Source organism: Asterias amurensis, chromosome 5 (genome assembly GCF_032118995.1).
Source record: "Asterias amurensis chromosome 5, ASM3211899v1".
NCBI lineage: Eukaryota > Metazoa > Echinodermata > Asteroidea > Forcipulatida > Asteriidae > Asterias > Asterias amurensis.
In genome coordinates, this window is record NC_092652.1 from 15,730,098 (window position 1) to 15,748,391 (window position 18,294).

At 40.5% G+C, this 18,294-nt stretch overlaps 1 protein-coding gene across 1 annotated transcript in view; it reads right to left on the reverse strand.

Moving 5' to 3' along the window:
* LOC139937280 (protein mono-ADP-ribosyltransferase PARP4-like) overlaps positions 1 to 18,294 on the reverse strand; it is a 35,692-nt gene that overhangs the window by 13,607 nt on the left and 3,791 nt on the right. The window contains exons 5-23 of the mRNA XM_071932382.1: positions 17,241 to 17,381; positions 15,785 to 15,973; positions 15,235 to 15,395; positions 13,792 to 13,929; positions 13,020 to 13,118; positions 12,007 to 12,196; positions 11,022 to 11,208; positions 10,010 to 10,146; positions 9,341 to 9,559; positions 8,427 to 8,635; positions 8,208 to 8,289; positions 7,702 to 7,839; positions 7,059 to 7,245; positions 6,477 to 6,735; positions 5,088 to 5,187; positions 4,753 to 4,923; positions 3,601 to 3,681; positions 2,246 to 2,428; positions 1,228 to 1,362 (exon numbers count right to left, since the gene is read on the reverse strand). Of these exons, the coding sequence (XP_071788483.1) occupies positions 1,228 to 1,362; positions 2,246 to 2,428; positions 3,601 to 3,681; positions 4,753 to 4,923; positions 5,088 to 5,187; positions 6,477 to 6,735; positions 7,059 to 7,245; positions 7,702 to 7,839; positions 8,208 to 8,289; positions 8,427 to 8,635; positions 9,341 to 9,559; positions 10,010 to 10,146; positions 11,022 to 11,208; positions 12,007 to 12,196; positions 13,020 to 13,118; positions 13,792 to 13,929; positions 15,235 to 15,395; positions 15,785 to 15,973; positions 17,241 to 17,381 (3,006 nt within the window). The remainder of the gene's footprint in view (positions 1 to 1,227; positions 1,363 to 2,245; positions 2,429 to 3,600; positions 3,682 to 4,752; positions 4,924 to 5,087; positions 5,188 to 6,476; positions 6,736 to 7,058; positions 7,246 to 7,701; positions 7,840 to 8,207; positions 8,290 to 8,426; positions 8,636 to 9,340; positions 9,560 to 10,009; positions 10,147 to 11,021; positions 11,209 to 12,006; positions 12,197 to 13,019; positions 13,119 to 13,791; positions 13,930 to 15,234; positions 15,396 to 15,784; positions 15,974 to 17,240; positions 17,382 to 18,294) is intronic.

Below are 18,294 nucleotides of genomic sequence, written 5' to 3' on the forward strand. Positions count from 1 at the left end.
GTTATAAAATGCATCTGGTTAGAAAGATGTTGTAAAAGTAGAATACAATGATCCACACAAATTTTCCTCGAAATTGCGTGGTTTTCCTCGAAATTGCGTGGTTTTCCTTTTACTGTGCGAACTAACACGGTCGGCCATTTTTGACTCCCATAAATGTCCGACCGTGTTAGTCGACGAGGTAAAAGGAAAACCGTGCAAATTCAAGGCATGTTTGCATGGATCATTGTGTTCTACTTTTACATCTTTCCAACCATATGCATTTTATAACAAACGGTTACAAACGCTTTTCAAAAACCAACTCGACCGATCCAAGGCAGCGTGTTCCTTTAAAGACTACCTCAATATTTTGGCATATAAATCCCGGTGCATACTTAATGCTACTCTCACACTAGGGAGAAAATGCTAGCGAATGTGCTTACGAACGTAAATATAATCGCGCAAACTTCGCAATATTCGCCACAAATTTACTACGTTCACAAGTCATTCTCCACCCCCTTACGAAGATCTGTCACTTTATGCAGCTCTCACACGGCGAATATGCTAGCGAATATGCTAGCGAATATGCTAGCGAATATGCTATCGGAAGGACATTATTTGACAATCGCTCAAACTTCGCAGCATTCGCCGTGTCTTCGTTATGAGCGCTGGTAACAAATTCGGAACGTTCACAAATAATTCCCCACCTCCTTACGAAGATCGCTCAATTTACAAACCGGTTTGTTAATTTCAGCGAATGTTGCGAAGACGGTCATTCGGCGTGATTTTCGTAAGCATTGGTAACCCTGGTAATAGCGTGCGTAAGCGTTTGCAACGTTCGTAAAGGCATTGGCAAGCGTTGGTAAGCATTCGTAATATATTCGTAAGATATTGGTAAGGAGAGGGCCGACCGAGGACGATCGAGAGGTGAGACCGAGATGAAAATATTCACTATCCAACCGCCATTTTGGACGAATTCTACGCGCAGTTCAGATAATGTTCGCAAGAACATTCGCCACTCTGTGAGAGCAGCAACTTTGCTCAACTCACTTGCGAATATCGCTGCGAAAGGAGGGTTATGACATCAAATTTACGTCAAATTCGCTTCGCATTCGCATTCGCAGGAAGCCGGGCTTTACTGCGAATGCGATACTAATTTTGACATCAAAAATTCACAACGAATAAATCGAAAACATGGCGGTGACCCAGAACCGCCCGGTGAATAGTTGCCATTGCCGCCTACAAACTCACCTCCGGGTGTTTGGCTACACTGGGCTCCTCCCAGTTTAGGGTTGGCAGCTGATCAACATCTTCTGATGAGAGAAGATCTTCCACGGTTTGAAGCAATTCTAGCTTTTGGCCTTCTGCAAGATGCCTCTGCTCTTCCTTGATATAAATGCAATCAGGATGGATGGTTAAAGACACTGGACACTATTAGTAGTTGTCAAAGACCCAGTCTTCCCACTTGGTGTATCTGAACATATGCATACAAAAAAAACCTGTGAAATTTGAAGACTCAATTGCTCGTCGAAGTTGCGAGATAACAGTGGAAGAAAAAACAACCCGTTTCACACGAAGTTGTGCGCTTTCAGATGCTTGAATTCAGGACCTCAAAATCTAATTCTGAGGTCTCAAAATCAAATTCGTGGAACATTTTGAAAAACATGAATCACAAGGAACGCAAAAAAAAAAAAACATACCGCAAAGGGGGCGGGGTGACTTCTTTAGAGGTAAATATAGTGTGCTGAAAATTTGGAACATTGGGGGGGGGGGGGGTAAACTGCGATGGTCAGATTAAGGGGAACAAAATCCAATGCTGAGTGTTCAAATTAATCACTCTATATTTCGATTGCAGCAATCAAAATAAGAAACTCGATTTCTGGCGTCTTATTTTTTTTGTCTTCAGGGCCCAATTTCATAAAGTCTGTAAGCACAAAAATTGCTTAGCATGAAATTTCTTCCTTGATAAAAACAAAATTACCAACCAAGTTTTAATGGGTTCCATATTGCTCCGCTGTTGTTTGCTTATCCTGGAAATTTAGTTGGTAATCCTGTTTTTATAAAGGGACAAATTTCATGCTTAGCAAATATTTGTGCTTACAGGCTTTATGAAATTGGGCCCTGGTCAGACGGCATTTGAAGATTTTGGTGCTGGTATTATTATCTGTACAGTGAGATTTAGACTGTTCCCCCCCCCCCCCCCCCCCCATCATTGTATATCTACCCTGGACTTTGTATTTCATGTTACAACACCATCATATCTCCTTACTTCTTCTCTTTCTTCAACTGCTATGAAGCTTGTCATAGGTGTCACGATCGAATGGCGAATGCTCAGCTCTACAATTCGTGACTTAAGCTCATGCTTTTGAGCCTCGTGTTCCGGGCGGTCAGCGTGAAGGACGCCCTCTTCCCAGTCTCTGATCACAGCATGTGCTGCCAACTTGTGGATTATCTGTTCCAGGCAGGATTTTGTTTTGATTATTTGTTTTCAAAGTTTAATCTAAAATAAATAAACCAGTTTGATTGACCCTTCCTTTTAAAATTGCATTCACGCATGCATATTAATACAAACACTACAGTGGGCAATTGAGCACTGTAGGCAGAGGTACAAAATTGTATGGATCACGCCACTGTTCCTTCAATTTTGCCTGCAATTATTACATAATGTGCAATTGACATGTTTCACCGGAAGGATACATTCTTTCAATGTTTTGGGGCCAAATGATATAGCCACAGATCTAGTCCACAACCGGGATTCTGCTGGGATCCCTTTCGAATACCGTTAGGATCCCAACGGGATTCCCGGTAGGATCCCGTCGGGATTCCCGATAGGATCCCGTCGGGATTCCCAGTGGGATCCCGTCGAGATTCTTGGTGGGATCCCGTCGGGCTCGGTGAGGTCCCGTCGGGATTCCGTCGGGGTTCCCGGTGGGTTCCCGTCGGGATTCCCGGTGGGATCCCGTCGGGATACCCGGTGGGATCCCGTCGGGATTCCTTGTGGGATCCCGTCGGGATCTATTTGTTTGTATCACTTCTTTGGTACAATTCTTCTAACAGGGAACGCTGTTTTTACTCTTATACATATGCCTTTTATTACTTGAGGCTATACACATCATTTTCATCCGACAATAACAACTGTTATTTCTGTTCATTTCCTTTTCTAACTAGTGGACTTAATAGTAACCACTTGTGAAAATTACGTCCTCCGATTTTTTCTGACGAAACTATAAGGAAAATCTTAAAATTGAGCTTCCCTGTAATGTTTTCGAAAAAACAGTATTGGCTTGGCTATTGATCGGAGCTTCACTCAGGCAGATGACACCTGAGCCGGAGCATAGCCGTGGTTTCGAAAAAGCCAATGGTAACCAAAGTCACAGATTCCCGGTGTGATAAAGGTCACATTTAATGATGCAAGACTCAAGCGAGATCAGAATGAGGGAGTCTTAGGCCCAGAGGGTTGAAGTAACGTCTTGACTATCATTAATAAAACCTAAGGTATCTTATACAAAGGGAATCCTAGATTGTGGTCAAATATTAAATTAGTCTTTGCTCCCCCACCCCCCTATAGATAGGGACATGATTTTTCAGAGCCTATGACGGGAATCAACTGAATAAGTTTCTTACATTTCCTTCGGTATGCGGTTGGTCTATTGCAGAGAGTACTGTCTCAACCTTTTTGCCGTTTACTTCAGCAAAAAGCGTTGCCTAGAGGAAAACAATACCAAAAACCCCTCATTAAATTACTACAACTGTGAAATCAGAAGCATTCTACCTTAGACTAAAGCAACACTTCCACGGCAATACAGCTCTCCAAAAGTTGTTGTTTTTAATAAGATCTTTTCTTGGTTAATTTAGGGTACTTTTCTCATTTCACATTTCAAAAGCATACAAAGTATGGTAAATGTAACATGTCCTATCTCATTCTCTTTTTAAACTTTCGTCCTGTAGGGGTTATTTTATTTTTACCAAAAAAACTTGCTTTTCTAAAAATGTAATTTTTCGAGTTGCATGGGCTCTTTTGCCTTGGAAGGACCAAAAGACGGACAGCATTTCTTATGGAATGCCATTAATTGATTGTATATTATAGTACAAAGTTCAGAATCAGACATTTTGAAATCATGGTGTACACATCATAATGTTCTGTTTTTGGTGTGAGTGAATTTGTTTAATTTTTAGGGCCACTAAAAAGGCACGGGTGTAAAAAATTTACATCATGGGTGACACATAATACCAAAATCAAGGGACTGAAGTACCACAGAACAGAACTTCGAGGGCCCCAACATTAGACCCACACAAGACCTGCACAGTCTGTTTTGACTGTTAAATTTAAGCGTCACATTTTCTTCAGGCTTAAAGGAACACGTTGCCTTGGATCGGACGAGTTGGTCAAAACAAAAGCGTTTGTAACCGTTTTTTATAAAATGCATATGGTTGGAAAGATGTTTTAAAAGTAGAATACAATGATCCACACAAGTTTGCCTCGAAATTGCGTGGTTTTCCTTCTACTGTGCGAACTAACATGGTCGGCCATTTATGGGAGTCAAAATTTTGACCCCCATAAATGGCCGACGAGTTAGTCGACGAGGTAAAAGGAAAACCACGCAATTTCGAGGCATGTTTGTGTGGATCATTGTATTCTACTTTTACAACATCTTTCTACCCATATGCATTTTATAAAAAACGGTTACAAACGCTTTCCAAAGACCAACTCGACCGATCCAAGGCAACGTGTTCCTTTAATAAGGGTATGAATTCATAGTTGATGCCATCCCGTACCTTGGCAAAGTTTCGCAACAGCCCGTAGACAATGAGACGGTTCTTCCTGAACAAGGAGGTGATTTGAGCGGGAGCTTGGAGTAGTGGAAGGGTTTCTTGACTGTCTTGATCCCACTGGACACTCACTGATGTTACGGCAGGCTGACTGGCTCGGGAAACCTGGAGCTTAATCTATAATCGTTGTTCCAAATTGTTAAAAACAATAATTTTGTATAATATCAGCTCTCCAATGCTTGTTACCAAGTAATTTTTTTTACTATTTGTTTTGAGTAATTACCAAACGTGTACCTTCCCTTTATTGGGCATAAATTTCAACCACATATAGGCCCACTCACTTTTTTCTCCCAGGTTGATTTCGCTGCACTGTCAAAGAACTCAAAAGCTCCTCCACCTTGTCTTGCAACAGCCGCAAGAAGATGACGATTTGCTGTCGCACTACATCAGTCAAATCAAACAAAGTCAAGACAATCTCAAGATATTGGTTACAACAATTGGAGCAGATGTTTGGATGAACTGTGCCATTGATAACACAAGCATGGAATTTGGCACACAATCAGATTGTCCAGTGTTGTAGTCAAGACCGGTACACCCGAGACCAAGCCAAGACAGCACCAAGACCAAGACCAGCATATCCAAGACCGAGACAAGACAATGACCAAGACAAAGACCAAGCAAGTCGACACCAAGACAAAGACCAGAGTGTCAAGGGGGAGACCGGTCTCGAGAACTACAACACTGGATATGTCATCAGAAAGTTATTTGGTTATGTAGTGCCAAACTTTACGTTTTCAAAGAACAAGTCTGTGATGGCCCTCTAGCCAAATATTTTGTTCATTAAGTAAAGACCTTTTTAAACTACTCTATGGGGCAACCCTATGATTAACGGCTAGCCCTTTCACACTTGGATCGCTTTACCGTGATTTACCCCGGCAAATTGCCATGATCCCTGGGAATAGCCACCACTGTCCTGGAGTAGGGGTAAGCGGTAAAATCCCAGGGTATTCATGGAATAGCATGTGGGACAGTGTGAAAGTGCGTCGGTAACAAACTCCTGGGGCCTCCGCCGAGCTGTATTCCATTTTAAAAAATAATTTAAATTATACAATTAAATATACAAAAAATCTCTAAAATGTAAAATCTCTAATATCAAAATCTCACAAAGTTTGCAATATAATTTTTCTTAGGTAATATTGTATATTGCATCTTGGTCTGTTTTAGCTCTACAATAATTATGTTGAGTCCTGTTGACAAATCCTAACTCGTTGGTTAGATTCGAACCCGTGGGCTCTGCCATTCTAGACCAGGGCCCAATTTCATAGCGCTGCTTAGCGGCCTATTTTGTGCTTACTGTGTGATTTCTATTTCATGAAAAGGCATGCTAACCTTCCGGTGCTTACCACACGAAAATAAATGACGTCACAATGCAAATCCACGGTAAACACGCAATATGGCCGCCCAATTTTCCTGCTAACCTGTGAAATACGCTAAGGCTTAAGCAATTTTGTTCTGCTACAGTAAGCACGCAAATTTGCTTATACCGTTAAGCAGCGCTATGAAATTGGGCCCTGTTATCATAGGACTAAGCATCGAGCTAGGATGGGAGGAATGCTTGAAGATTGCCATGCCTTACAACCCTGCCTGTACCAACAGAAACTAAAACATTCAATGCACCTCGTACATAGATTGTCAATTTTAGTTTAACACTTGCTGTAGACGTAATTTACCTCACACCACACGTGAAGATTCTTGTGAAGGCTCTGTTGCGTCCAACAGCTCTCAAAGTCGCCTCTTCGTTATTCAGATGACCGTCAGTTACCAGGAACAGATTTCTATGCGCGTGCTCCTGTTTCAGCAAGTTCTGTGACTGCAAAGGGCGCCAGAAGTCGGTTCCTCCTCCAACACTGTAGCCTTTAATGAACTCCTTGGCCGATTTGACAGTCTTTCTGCTCTTTTGTTGACTTGCGGGAAAAAGCTCATCGAATTCTGTCCCCGAAATGAGAGGGGGGAAGTCAGTTCAAACCTTTGCAAGACTTATTTATCATAAGGTACATGTTGTGCATACCCACACAAAGGGGGGGGGTCATATATACTTTTTTAACAGAAGGCCTACTTATTATAAAGATGGTATTGGTAGTAAGTATTCTGCAAAACTTTTTCGTCTTAAGTTCCCCTGTCGACTTTAAATCAATAAGAAGTATGCTGAAAAACGTAAATTTCCAAAGATAGCCTTGAAGCATTTGTTAGAGATTTAAAATCCCATGGTTTCCGTGTGTGAATGCTGCACCCAGAGATGCATAAAGGCCTACCTGTACCGAAGACTACCACATTGAAGGTACAACTTGAAGGAAGATTCTTCACAATAAGAAGCAGTATTTTCTTGGCCTCTTCAAGACTGCTTCCCTTCATGGAGTTTGATGAATCCATTACAAGGACCATCTCTGGATTAGCTAGGTTACTCACATCCAGTTCAGGATAAAATACCAGCATGGCGGCCTGTTGTTGATATAGAACTACTTGTTACATAGAAATATACTTACAAGATACTTACAAGATATTTCATTAAAATAAAAAGTTGTTGTTTGAAGTACTTGGTAACAGTGTACCCCATAAATCTAAGCAAAAACAAATGAAGCACTTAAATGAAGCATATTAATTAATATATCGCACCTTAAACAGAAACCAACCAATATGCACAAGCCCCTGCAATACAAAACCCTTTAAGAGTTAAGAGTAACTTAAATATAAATATGAATAGTAAACTTGCGGGTACACATGTGTAAAATCTCTTTAAGGGGAGTGTTGGCTCTGAAAAGAGCCGGTTTGGTCTTGAACAGTATACTCTGCTCGTCTTCAGGAGAATTCTTTCACTACTAATACAATATTACAATCCGAGGTCGTTGGTCCAAGCAAAACGACCCAAACAAAACAAGCAAGCAACATCTGTGTTACCTGGTCATCAGATCCTGGTTCCGGCTCTTCTATCCACACTCTTGGCTTGTGAATCTCCTCTATACCAATCAATAGCTGAAACCCTTCATCGAGTTTGGAGTCTTTGCCGAGCTTGATGGACGCCTTGTTATCCGATTGCTGAGAAAGAAATCCAAACATCAAAAATATCACCTTTAAGAAATGTGTTTGTATGGCCTACCCTCCGAAGACATTTTTCAATAGGTCCTCACTAGTTGGTTCTTTGTTTTCATGGGTCCTCTGAAGTCATTTGTGTACAAAACCATCAAGGATTGCTTCAATACGGGAACAACAACAGAAAGCCCCCCAAAAAGGTGTCCTCTATAACGTAGTGTGTCAAATTTTCAACACTCGGAGAATTATCTCTGCCAGAATCCCGCAAAACGGCGGGGTTCCTGTGTGAATCGTACAAGAATCCGATCGGGAATTCTGTATCATTTTCGTTACCACCTTTTCGAACTTTGTGTGTGTAAGAATCCATGGCTTACTTTAACAAGAATAGAATGTGTAGATGACTCGATACTTGTGATCTTAGACGCCATGGTAACTGCAACATGAATCGACTGCTCCCTGTAATAACAAACACATCAAATACAAATCACTGTCAAGAACGGCCATATTTGTTGAGGAGAAATGGACGAAAAGTTGTAACTCGATCACAATGATAAATTTAATATCGTTAGCATAACGGACAAGTTAAAACTTACTTGTAAATTGTTTCTAGTTCAACATCGACAACATCTCGCTCTGAGGGTGTCCCTTTAGCAAGAACCTCTTGGCGTTTCCATGGTGCAACGGTACCGAGAAGATTAAAAGCAAGTCTGTCGCCCTCCACGGAAAGTTCTGTCACATACGTCACTTTAATGAGAACATCAGCTTGTGGGGGAAGATTGCCAACGCTGACCGAGAACACATGCTTAAAAATAACAGATGAAAACGGAGTTAACTTTGCAACCATTTTCTTTTAAACGTCAAACAAAAAGACACTGTCAAAACAAGGTTTTCACTCGTCACCATTGCCATCGTTCATGCTTACACCACACAAGAAAGACAAGTCTCTGTTTAAAAATAAAGATTATGGCAACAGATAACTACAAAGTGTGATGCAAGTTGGTAACTTTTAAAAGCAACACTGAAAATAAATTATGGTTCTCCCTAATTCAGTGACACTTTCACTATTGACTTGAAATGCATCCGTTTTCAGTTTTGTCATTGTTGGGTGGTCGAAGGCACCATTGGGACGATTGATGCATGCCAGTGTAATGAGAGTCACCGGGGTGGCACGTGCGGCTAAGTGCTCGCCTCTCACTATTGACCCTGGATCGATTCCCAGCTATAGGGCCATGTGAGTAGAGTTGTGCAATGGTTCTTTTTTTCATGCAATAAGGAAGTTTCTCCAGGCCCTCCGGTTTTCCTCTATCTTGAAAAGTTAAGCACTTCGATCTCTGGCTGTGCTCAATGTAAGGCTGCCTGAGACACATTCCATGCATGCAGCCCGAACACGTTGTAGCCGCGTCCTCAACAATTCAGCTTTCGCCAGCTGCAAGTAGGGATGATTAGCCTCCCAAATTAATATCACTATTGTTACTATTAATAATACTACTATGAATAAGTAACTTACAGGAAATTCTTCGTCCATAAGATAAGCTCCGTGCCCAGCCTCCACTGCTTGGCGATACTCCCTGTGAGCTTTTTCCTTCTCCTTCACGACACCAACTACATGTTTATCATTGATGAAAGCCTCAAATCCACAAACTGCCGCTGATTGGTCTAGTGGAAATACGTACTTGGCTTCCATGGTTTCGTCACTATTGTTACGATACGACTGCAGGACCACTACCTGGTTGATTCAACATTGGAATGTCTTAGCTTGAAGACACTGGAAACTATTCGGAATTGTCAAAGACCAGTCTTCTCACTAATGTCTCAACATAAACATAACAAACCTGTAAACACAATTTCCACAGATTTACATTAAACTTTACACCATTTGAAGATAATGATGGTAGAAAGCGAACCTTAAAATATAAGTTTCTGGATGAGGTGCTGTAGTTTTCGAGAAATGAGTAAAACAATGTCAAGAAAGCACGATTTTTCTCATGGTCATTGAGACGAAAATTATTTTCATGACATTGTTTTTAGGGCAGTGTTTTTTGTGTTTGTTGTCCACAAAAAGTACCCAGACCCTTTAATATATAGACACCTAATAGTGTACAAAAAGTACCCAGACACCTAAACAGTTGATAACTATAATTAGTTGATACCTGAATGCTTATGAATACTACCTTACCTCAGCCACTAGATCCAGTAGTTTTGCTCTGACGTGTACAGCTTGTAGGGTGATTGAGTCTGATGTTTCATTTTGACTGACGAGGCCAGCATCAACGCCTGCTATGGGATCCTTTGCACATTCTACATCACTGAGATCTGTTAGTTAAGGACGTTTATGTGTTAGTGTAACTGGTGAGAATTCAAACTTTGGTTCACCATACAGTGTAGTGCGGGCTGCTGTGAAAACAGCGAGCCCCCCCCCCCCCACCCTAGTCCGTGGTTGGACTCCTCCTTTGGAAATAGTCCAGTCGAGACACTAAATTGTGTCACTGGTGAAAGTTGATTTTGGTTGATAGCCCAATTCAGTAAATGTGTTTACCTGGGGTGCGTTCCACTCGCGCAAACGACTCGCAACCGAAGATATAGAATATAATTATTTAATTCTATATCATATGGGCGGCGCCCTGAAATGAAGATGGCGCGCACCATACGTAGTTTTTTAAAACTTTGTTTTGCTGCAATAGTCCTCTTTTTGACATCATTGCATCAACTAATTAATTTTGTCATTCCAAATCTGCCTTATCCTCAACCGAGAATACAATGTAATTATGTTTGTGACAAAGAAATAATACCGTATGCTTGTCCGTCATTTTAAAAACCACTCGCCAACACCTCCGAAGTATGTTCACCTAAAGTTGCCAACGTTCGCCAACAGTGGCAGCGAACAACTCGTTCCAATTGTTGGCGAACGTGCGCAACTGTTGGCAACGTTTGCGCGAGTGGAACGCACCCCTTTATCCTAGAAGTCGCCATTTATGTGTGTTGTAAAGGCCGTTTCTCGTTAAAGAAAAAAATAAAAAGGTCATTATATACGTGTAATTTGACACCTAGCTTGAATCATAACCAAAAGTTATTGAAAACTGAGGTCTGTGTGCTCTGCGTGCTGGGAAAAAATTTGTGCAGCGAACTCGATCAACTCTCATGGATACGAGGTTGATAAGTAGACTTTTGTCTGATGTCTTACACATTACCAATTGTTGTTGGAGCACTACTTTGAACCTCCTCGACTTGTTTAAAGATGATCATCTCCTCCGGTCCTTCTGCAATCTGAGGAGTTTCACAGAGAGGTATCTCCACCTCAGTTTCTCCTGGCAGGGTGAACTCAACAAGGTAGCGCATACATTGCTGGATCGTCTCGTATACAACAAACTCATCATCCTGTAGTTACGGTAAGATTAATTCGTACTCAAAGTTTTCAGCGCAGATGTCTGGAATGGTTTTATTATAGTGTCTGTGTGGAGTGTGTTGATACTGATGCAAAGACATGTTACGCAGATTTTGAACACTTGGTTTGGTTGTGTTTTTTCAATCAGCCTTTAACTACAGGAAATCTCCGACAAAAAAAAAACGGGCCAGAAACAAACATCCTTTTCATCTGACAACTAACACCTGTTATCTCCATGTAAATCCTTTTCCCAGACAGTGGACTTAACCGGGTCTTGTACAAACCAGCAGGGCTGCTGACTGCCCCAGCAGGCAGATTGAGTTACCGATTTAATTTTATTTTAACACACCCACTGTAGGAAATGATCCCCGATGCAACTTTAACGTCTCTTATGATGTATAGTTTCCAAGTTTTCAGGCAAAACTTGGAAAATCTTTATGTCATTGAAAAACCTGACAACTGACACCCCATCCCCTGGCCCACTTGTTTGCATTGATCCAGTCTAGGATATCAATGACGATCGTCATCCTCTGTGCATTGTAACTGGGAAACACAATGAAATACTCAACTTGGAGGTTGGGACAACTGATTCGTGTAAAAGAGAATTAACATTTTGGTATTTAATTGCTGTGTTAATAAATAAAAATGTGGATTTTTGTTGGGGTAGGATTATGGAATAATGTTCAACCATCATGATCACATTTTATCACAATATTATAACATAGCGTTTGTCAACCAAAAGTGTATGTGCGCATGCGTGCATGCATATTCATCGAAGGGCTAAAATGTACCTCAAACTCGGACTCTATTGGGTGTGCAGAACGACTGCTGACCCCATGGGTACTATGGTGCCCCTCTGGTGCCTGATTGAGAGTCATATCAAACTTGTACAGCTCCTTGACGTTTCCCAAGGCAACCTTGTTGATAACCATTAGTCTGGTACAGGCTTGCTGACTAGGTGGTGAGTATTGGTGAACCGTACTGCAATATGGAAGATGACAATGGAGTTTTACATGTCCAAATCAATGGACAATATGTGACACAAATGATACAGGTTTAAACTAACTTCCTTGCACCCTTTTTCAGGGAGGCAATTAGACCCTGAGACTATTTAAAAGGTCCTACCGCGGCTTATCTTGATCGTTAAAAATGTAGTGTTTTGTGATGAAAAAATTCAAATCAAAAGAGCCGCTCCGTTTTCCACCTGGACCAGTTTCATATTGCTTAGCTTACTGTATAAAGAAAATAGAAAATTAATCTGGGATTCCTCCCGGGGTAGAGGGATTCCTGTTTCAAACTAAGATCCTAGTTTAGGTCATTAGGAAGAACCCGGATTCCTGGCGGGAAAATTCACAGCCGGGATCCCGGTGGTAATTTTTAATTAGATTTTTGTTAGTGGGAATTTTTGTTAAGAATTTGTTTTCCTTTGTAATGTTTCTTTTCATAGAATGTGGACTTACTATAGCTTGTTCATCAAAAGCTGTTGATCCTCTGGAGCTATATAATGCTTTGAAATAAATGATGTTGAAATATTGAATTCTAAAGGTTGTATTGAAATATCAGTACAAAGTTAAGTGATACAAAGATCATAGAATCCAACAATATAGGCCTTTACACTTACTTCGAATAAACATTCCTTTTCTATTTATTTTTTTGGTAAGACCCTGCGTTTTTACAAGTTCCATACAGTAAACATAATATGAAAACAAACCTACATGTACCTTAACAAAGCCAGCTCTTTATGGGTTTTAAGTTAGCAAAAACCAAAATATGCAAATAAAGAAGGCTCACATACAAGTCCTACCTTACTCTGTCGGCAAAATAAATGCCTTGACCAAGGAGACCGGCATCTCGACGAGAACCACCGTACTCTTCAACAACAATCTTCGGTAACAACAAACCCCTGGAAGTATAAGACAAGCATGGAAATGGTGTCACTGTGTCCCATGACATAACAAAACCTCATTAATTAACTTCCAATAGGCAGACAAAACTATTGTTACATGGCAATCAATTAATCAATCAATCATTACTGGAATCACTAGTCATCTTTAAAACAAAGGTACAACATACGCATACATTGCACGATGCCTTAAAATAAATAAAACTATGAAAATCCCATCTGTAAAGTAATATTTCAATCACAATTTGTGTTGAATTTGTGACATTAAGCAGCCAGGGATACAAACAAATTAGCAACGTCAAGAACCAATACTACAGGCCTCGGTGTAGCCAGGATTTGTTCACCAAAGGTGTCATAAAACGGGGGCATAGTTGTTTTCCAGCGGAGAGAACAATGTCATGATTTTTCTTCTTATTTGAGGGTACCATTATGCAAATGTCTGATTCTGTGCTGCACGTGGAGACTGGACAATGATAGACCAGTCAACATCGCGCGTATTCGAACATTGCGTGAGTTTGTTTCTCCTTACATCTGAAAGCAATGATGAAATACACAAAAGACTTGCCCTTTGATTAGGGAGTCAGTGCATAATCCATTCCCAAATACGCTCCACCCTATCACACTACCCCACTATGTCTGACAATTCTGTCGATAGCTATTACTTGACATTTACCTTGCGAGAATTCCAAGGAAAGTGGCTGGTCTTGATCCGTGGAGGAGGAGTTGGTTGTTACCGATGGTCCCGTCAAATGATGCCTCTTCAATCCCTCGAGTGGCGGCAAATATTCTCTTAATATCAAGAGGTTCCTCACTGCAAACCAAATACGGACCACAGCCTTAAAGACACTGGACATAATTGGTAACTGTCAAAGAACAGTCTTCTCACTTGGTTTATCTCAACATATGCATAAAATAACAGACCTGTGAAAATTCGAACTCAATCGGTCTTCGGAGTTGGGAGATAATAATGAAAGAAAAAAACACCCTTGTCCCACGAAGTTGTGTGCTTTCAGATGCTTGATTTCGAGACCTCAAAATCTAATACTGAGGTCTCGAAACTACATTACTTCAAATGGAGCCGTTTCTCACAATGTTTACAGCTCTCCATAAGCCGAAGTCTCAGCTTCCGATGGGATCTTACCGGGATAGGGAAATCTCAGCTTCCGATGGGATCTTACCGGGATAGGGAAATCTCAGCTTCCGATGGGATCTTACCGGGATAGGGAAATCTCAGCTTCCGATGGGTTCTTACCGGGATAGGGAAATCTAAGCTTCCGATGGGATCTTACCGGGATAGGGAAATCTCAGAATTATTCCGGTTTCTTACCGAGATCCAAGGTGAGTTTATTCGGAAGAACCGGGATTCAAGGCGGAATAATTCTCAACCGGGATCCCGGTGGGATTTTATGGTAAGAATTTTTAGTGAAAGTTTTTGACTTGTTAATAATTTGTTTTTCATTTGAACTATTTCTTTCTATAGAATTGGGACTTATAATCTTGTTCATCATAAGTAACATAATAGAATCCTATCAAGCTAACCGCTGATATCACAATGACTAGAATAAGTATTGTCTTCTAGTTACTGAATCACAATTTCTTGATTTGTGTTATTCATAACCATAGACGTTAAACCAATGTTTGAATGAGAGAGACTGGCTGTTGCCAGCTTGGTGTTTATATCCCTTTGTTGGAGTTTACTGAGATCACTTGCTTTGTAGATCATTCAAACAAACAAAAAAACAAACAAACACACAGACAGACAGACAGACAGGCAGACAGACAGACAGACAGACAGACAGACAGGCAATCAGACAGACAGACAGACTGACAGACTGACAGACAGACTGACAGACAGACAAACAGACAGACAGACAGACAGACTGACAGACAGACAGACTGACCGACAGACAGACTGACAGACAGACGGACAGACAGATTGACAGACAGACTGACAGACTGACAGACTGACAGACTGACAGACTAACAGACTGACAGACTGACAGACTGACAAACTAAAAGCGCACACATCGAAGAGGCCTGATTCATGATCACCTCATGGGCGATTTCAATACAAATTTCCCATCATTCTTATCCCAAAACAAGGGAGCATGCCTACCTTGATTTCGTTTCCATTAAGAAAGCTTTTATCTTCACGAACTCTGGATGATTTGGAGGTAGGTAGCTAATGAAACACTGTATGGCGTGATACCTTGCTTGGCTACTACTGCGTTGGGACCAGTCGGTTGACTCACTTACATTCACTATATCTTTGATTAACTGTAATACAAGGAAATAATTAAAGCATAACAATGCTCGAAGCTTATATATGTGTTATAAACTGTTACTTTATTTGATACTCTTATTGAGAGGGAAACGTGACGTCATCGGACATTAACATTTATTGCTTTGTACAAGAACAATGAAAACTTGCACTTTTCAAAAGCCTAAGGTGCGGTCCATGCCATTTTGATTGATTCTCATTCAAATTCGAAAATGAAGTACATGATCCGTTCAAACTGGCGAAAGAGTGGATTAAAAAAAATGAATTTGACCTAACAGCCCCTTTTGCAAAGCCAACATAATGCACGATTCCCAGCCAGATTTATGCAGATTCAATCCTGAGGGAGTTTTGAACATTTCACCATATACACGATTTCAACACTTACCTGGCACAGCTCTTGTTTGGTGGCGATTATTCGTTTGTGACTTATAAAATCTTGATATCGTGGCCTATAAGGTATTAATTCATAGAACTCCCTGTTGAGATTGAATAGTTTTTCTTCATTATCATCCTCCTCCGAATTCTTTTCGAGATTCTTCCTGATCTGCAATAGTACACCTTCTGCTTTTTCAACCTACATTAATTGAGTTAAAGGGAAGTTTTTTGTTTATGTTTGGTAATCATTCTTAAAGCCATTGGACACTTTCAGTAAACAATATTGTCCAAGGCTCACACTTCGTGTACCACAACTTATATATAAAATAACAAACCTGTGAAAATTTAGGCTCAATCGGTCATCGGAGTCGGGAGAAAATAACGGGAAAACCCACCCTTGTTTCCCCACGTTTCGCCGTGTCATGACATGTGTTTAAAATAAATCCGTAATTCTCGCTATCGAGAATTGATAATGTTTTAAAGTTTTCTCCAAAAGTAAAGCATTTCATGGAATAATATTTCAAGATAAGTCTTTCATTATTACCTTCTGTAAAACCTTTAAATTATTTGTAAATTTGTGAACTTTTTTCTTTGTTTCTGTACCGAAAGTGTATAATGGCTTTAAAGGCAGTGGACACTACTGGTAATTACTCAAAATAATTATCAGCAAACAACCTCACTTTAACGAGTTATGGGGAGAGGTTGGTAGTATAAAACATTGCGAGAAACGGCTCCCTCATATAAAAGTGACGTAGTTTTTGAAAGAGAAAATTTTCCACAAATTTGATTTCGAGACCTCATGTTTAGAATTTGAGAGATCGAAATCAAGCATCTGAAAGCACACAATTTCATGCGACAGGGCTGTTTTTTCTTTCTTTCATAGTTATCTCGCAACTCCGACGACCAATCAAGCTCAAATTTTTACATGTTTGTTATTTTATGCATATGTTGAGACACACCAACTGTGAAGGCTAGTCTTGGACATTTACCAATAGTGTCCAGTGTCTTTAAAATGAATTTGGCCTTTGCTTGGATAGAAGCCTACAACAGCGTTTGATGTTACAAAACATTTTGAGAAACATTTCACTTCTAAGCAATGCGGTTACGAATGAGACCGTTTCAGATTGTGTATTCCTATTTTGTTACAGTGATGATTCTTCCTGCATGAACATTATTCACTTTTTTTTGGGGGGGGGGGGGGGGGGGCGATATCTCAAAAAACCGACCAAGGTATCGACTATAAGGGAAGACATTTGGAATGTCTTTTGAGCATCTGGGTTTCATGCAGATGTATATCTTCTAAGGAGCCAAAGTACATGAAATGTCATTTTAAGTTTGCCTCCCTGATACCTTTTTGTTTTGGGTCGACCGAGAATCACTCTTTATCTCTTTATAGTTCGCGCGACTCTGAAGGGGCCTATCGTAACCGGGGTGTTAGAAACATTTTTGGTAAAGCAAAAACTCACTCTTCCGAGTCCAATTTTCCTGTACGAAACCTTAAGCAACTCCTGCAGCTCACCAATGGTCTCCCGCCAGACGTACTCCATGAGGCGAGCAACTTCATCTGAGATTGCAGGGCCATCTCGAAGACCGGACTCCAAAGCTTGCTAAATGGTAAATAGTTTGAACAATTGATTAAACAAGAGCAACTATGAGGCCTATTTTTGTGGACAAGTTTACCCGACTATATTTTTTGTAAACCCTGCCTTTGCTGACAAAATCATAAGCCCGACTTAAAGACAGTGGACACTATTGGTAATTGTCAAAGACTAGTCTTCTCACTTGGTGTATCTCAACATCTGCATGAAATAACAAACCTGTGAAAATTTGAGCTCAGTTGGTCGTCGAAGTTGCGAGATAATAATGAAAGAAAAACACCCTTGTCACACGAAGTTGTGTGCGCTTAGATGGTTGATTTTGAGACATCAAAATCTAATTCTGAGGTCTCGAAATCTAATTCGTGGAAAATTACTTCTTTCTCGAAAACTGTGTCACTTCAGAGGGAGCTGTTTCTCACAACATTTTTTACTATCAGCCTCTCCACATTACTCGTAATCAAGTAAGGTTTTATGCTAATAATTATAGTAATTACCAATAGTGTCCACTGCCTTTATCATAAACAAATAATATGAAACCCAATGGGTTCTTAAGATATTACAAAACATTTTTTTTTTACGCAACTGTAAGAAACACCAGGGCAAACGGATGATGTTTTTGCTTGATATTGCAGTTTTTTGTTGTTCATTGAATTACACATAGTGAAGCGGACCTACAAGCTCAATGTCCAACCCGGGCAACATAATGGCATATTCATAAATACCTCAGACAGTGTCGCTATTCCTATTGGTGGCGAGCGCGTCACGTGGGTGTCTATAAACCTTTGTTTATGACCAGTAAAAAGTGTTGAAACATGGGCGTGACACGCGAGCTTGCACCTGTTCTTATAAGACGGTTTCTTCATTCCTATATTGGTCGAGAGCAACGGCAGAAACAGTTGTGCCATATCACGCGATACGCGCG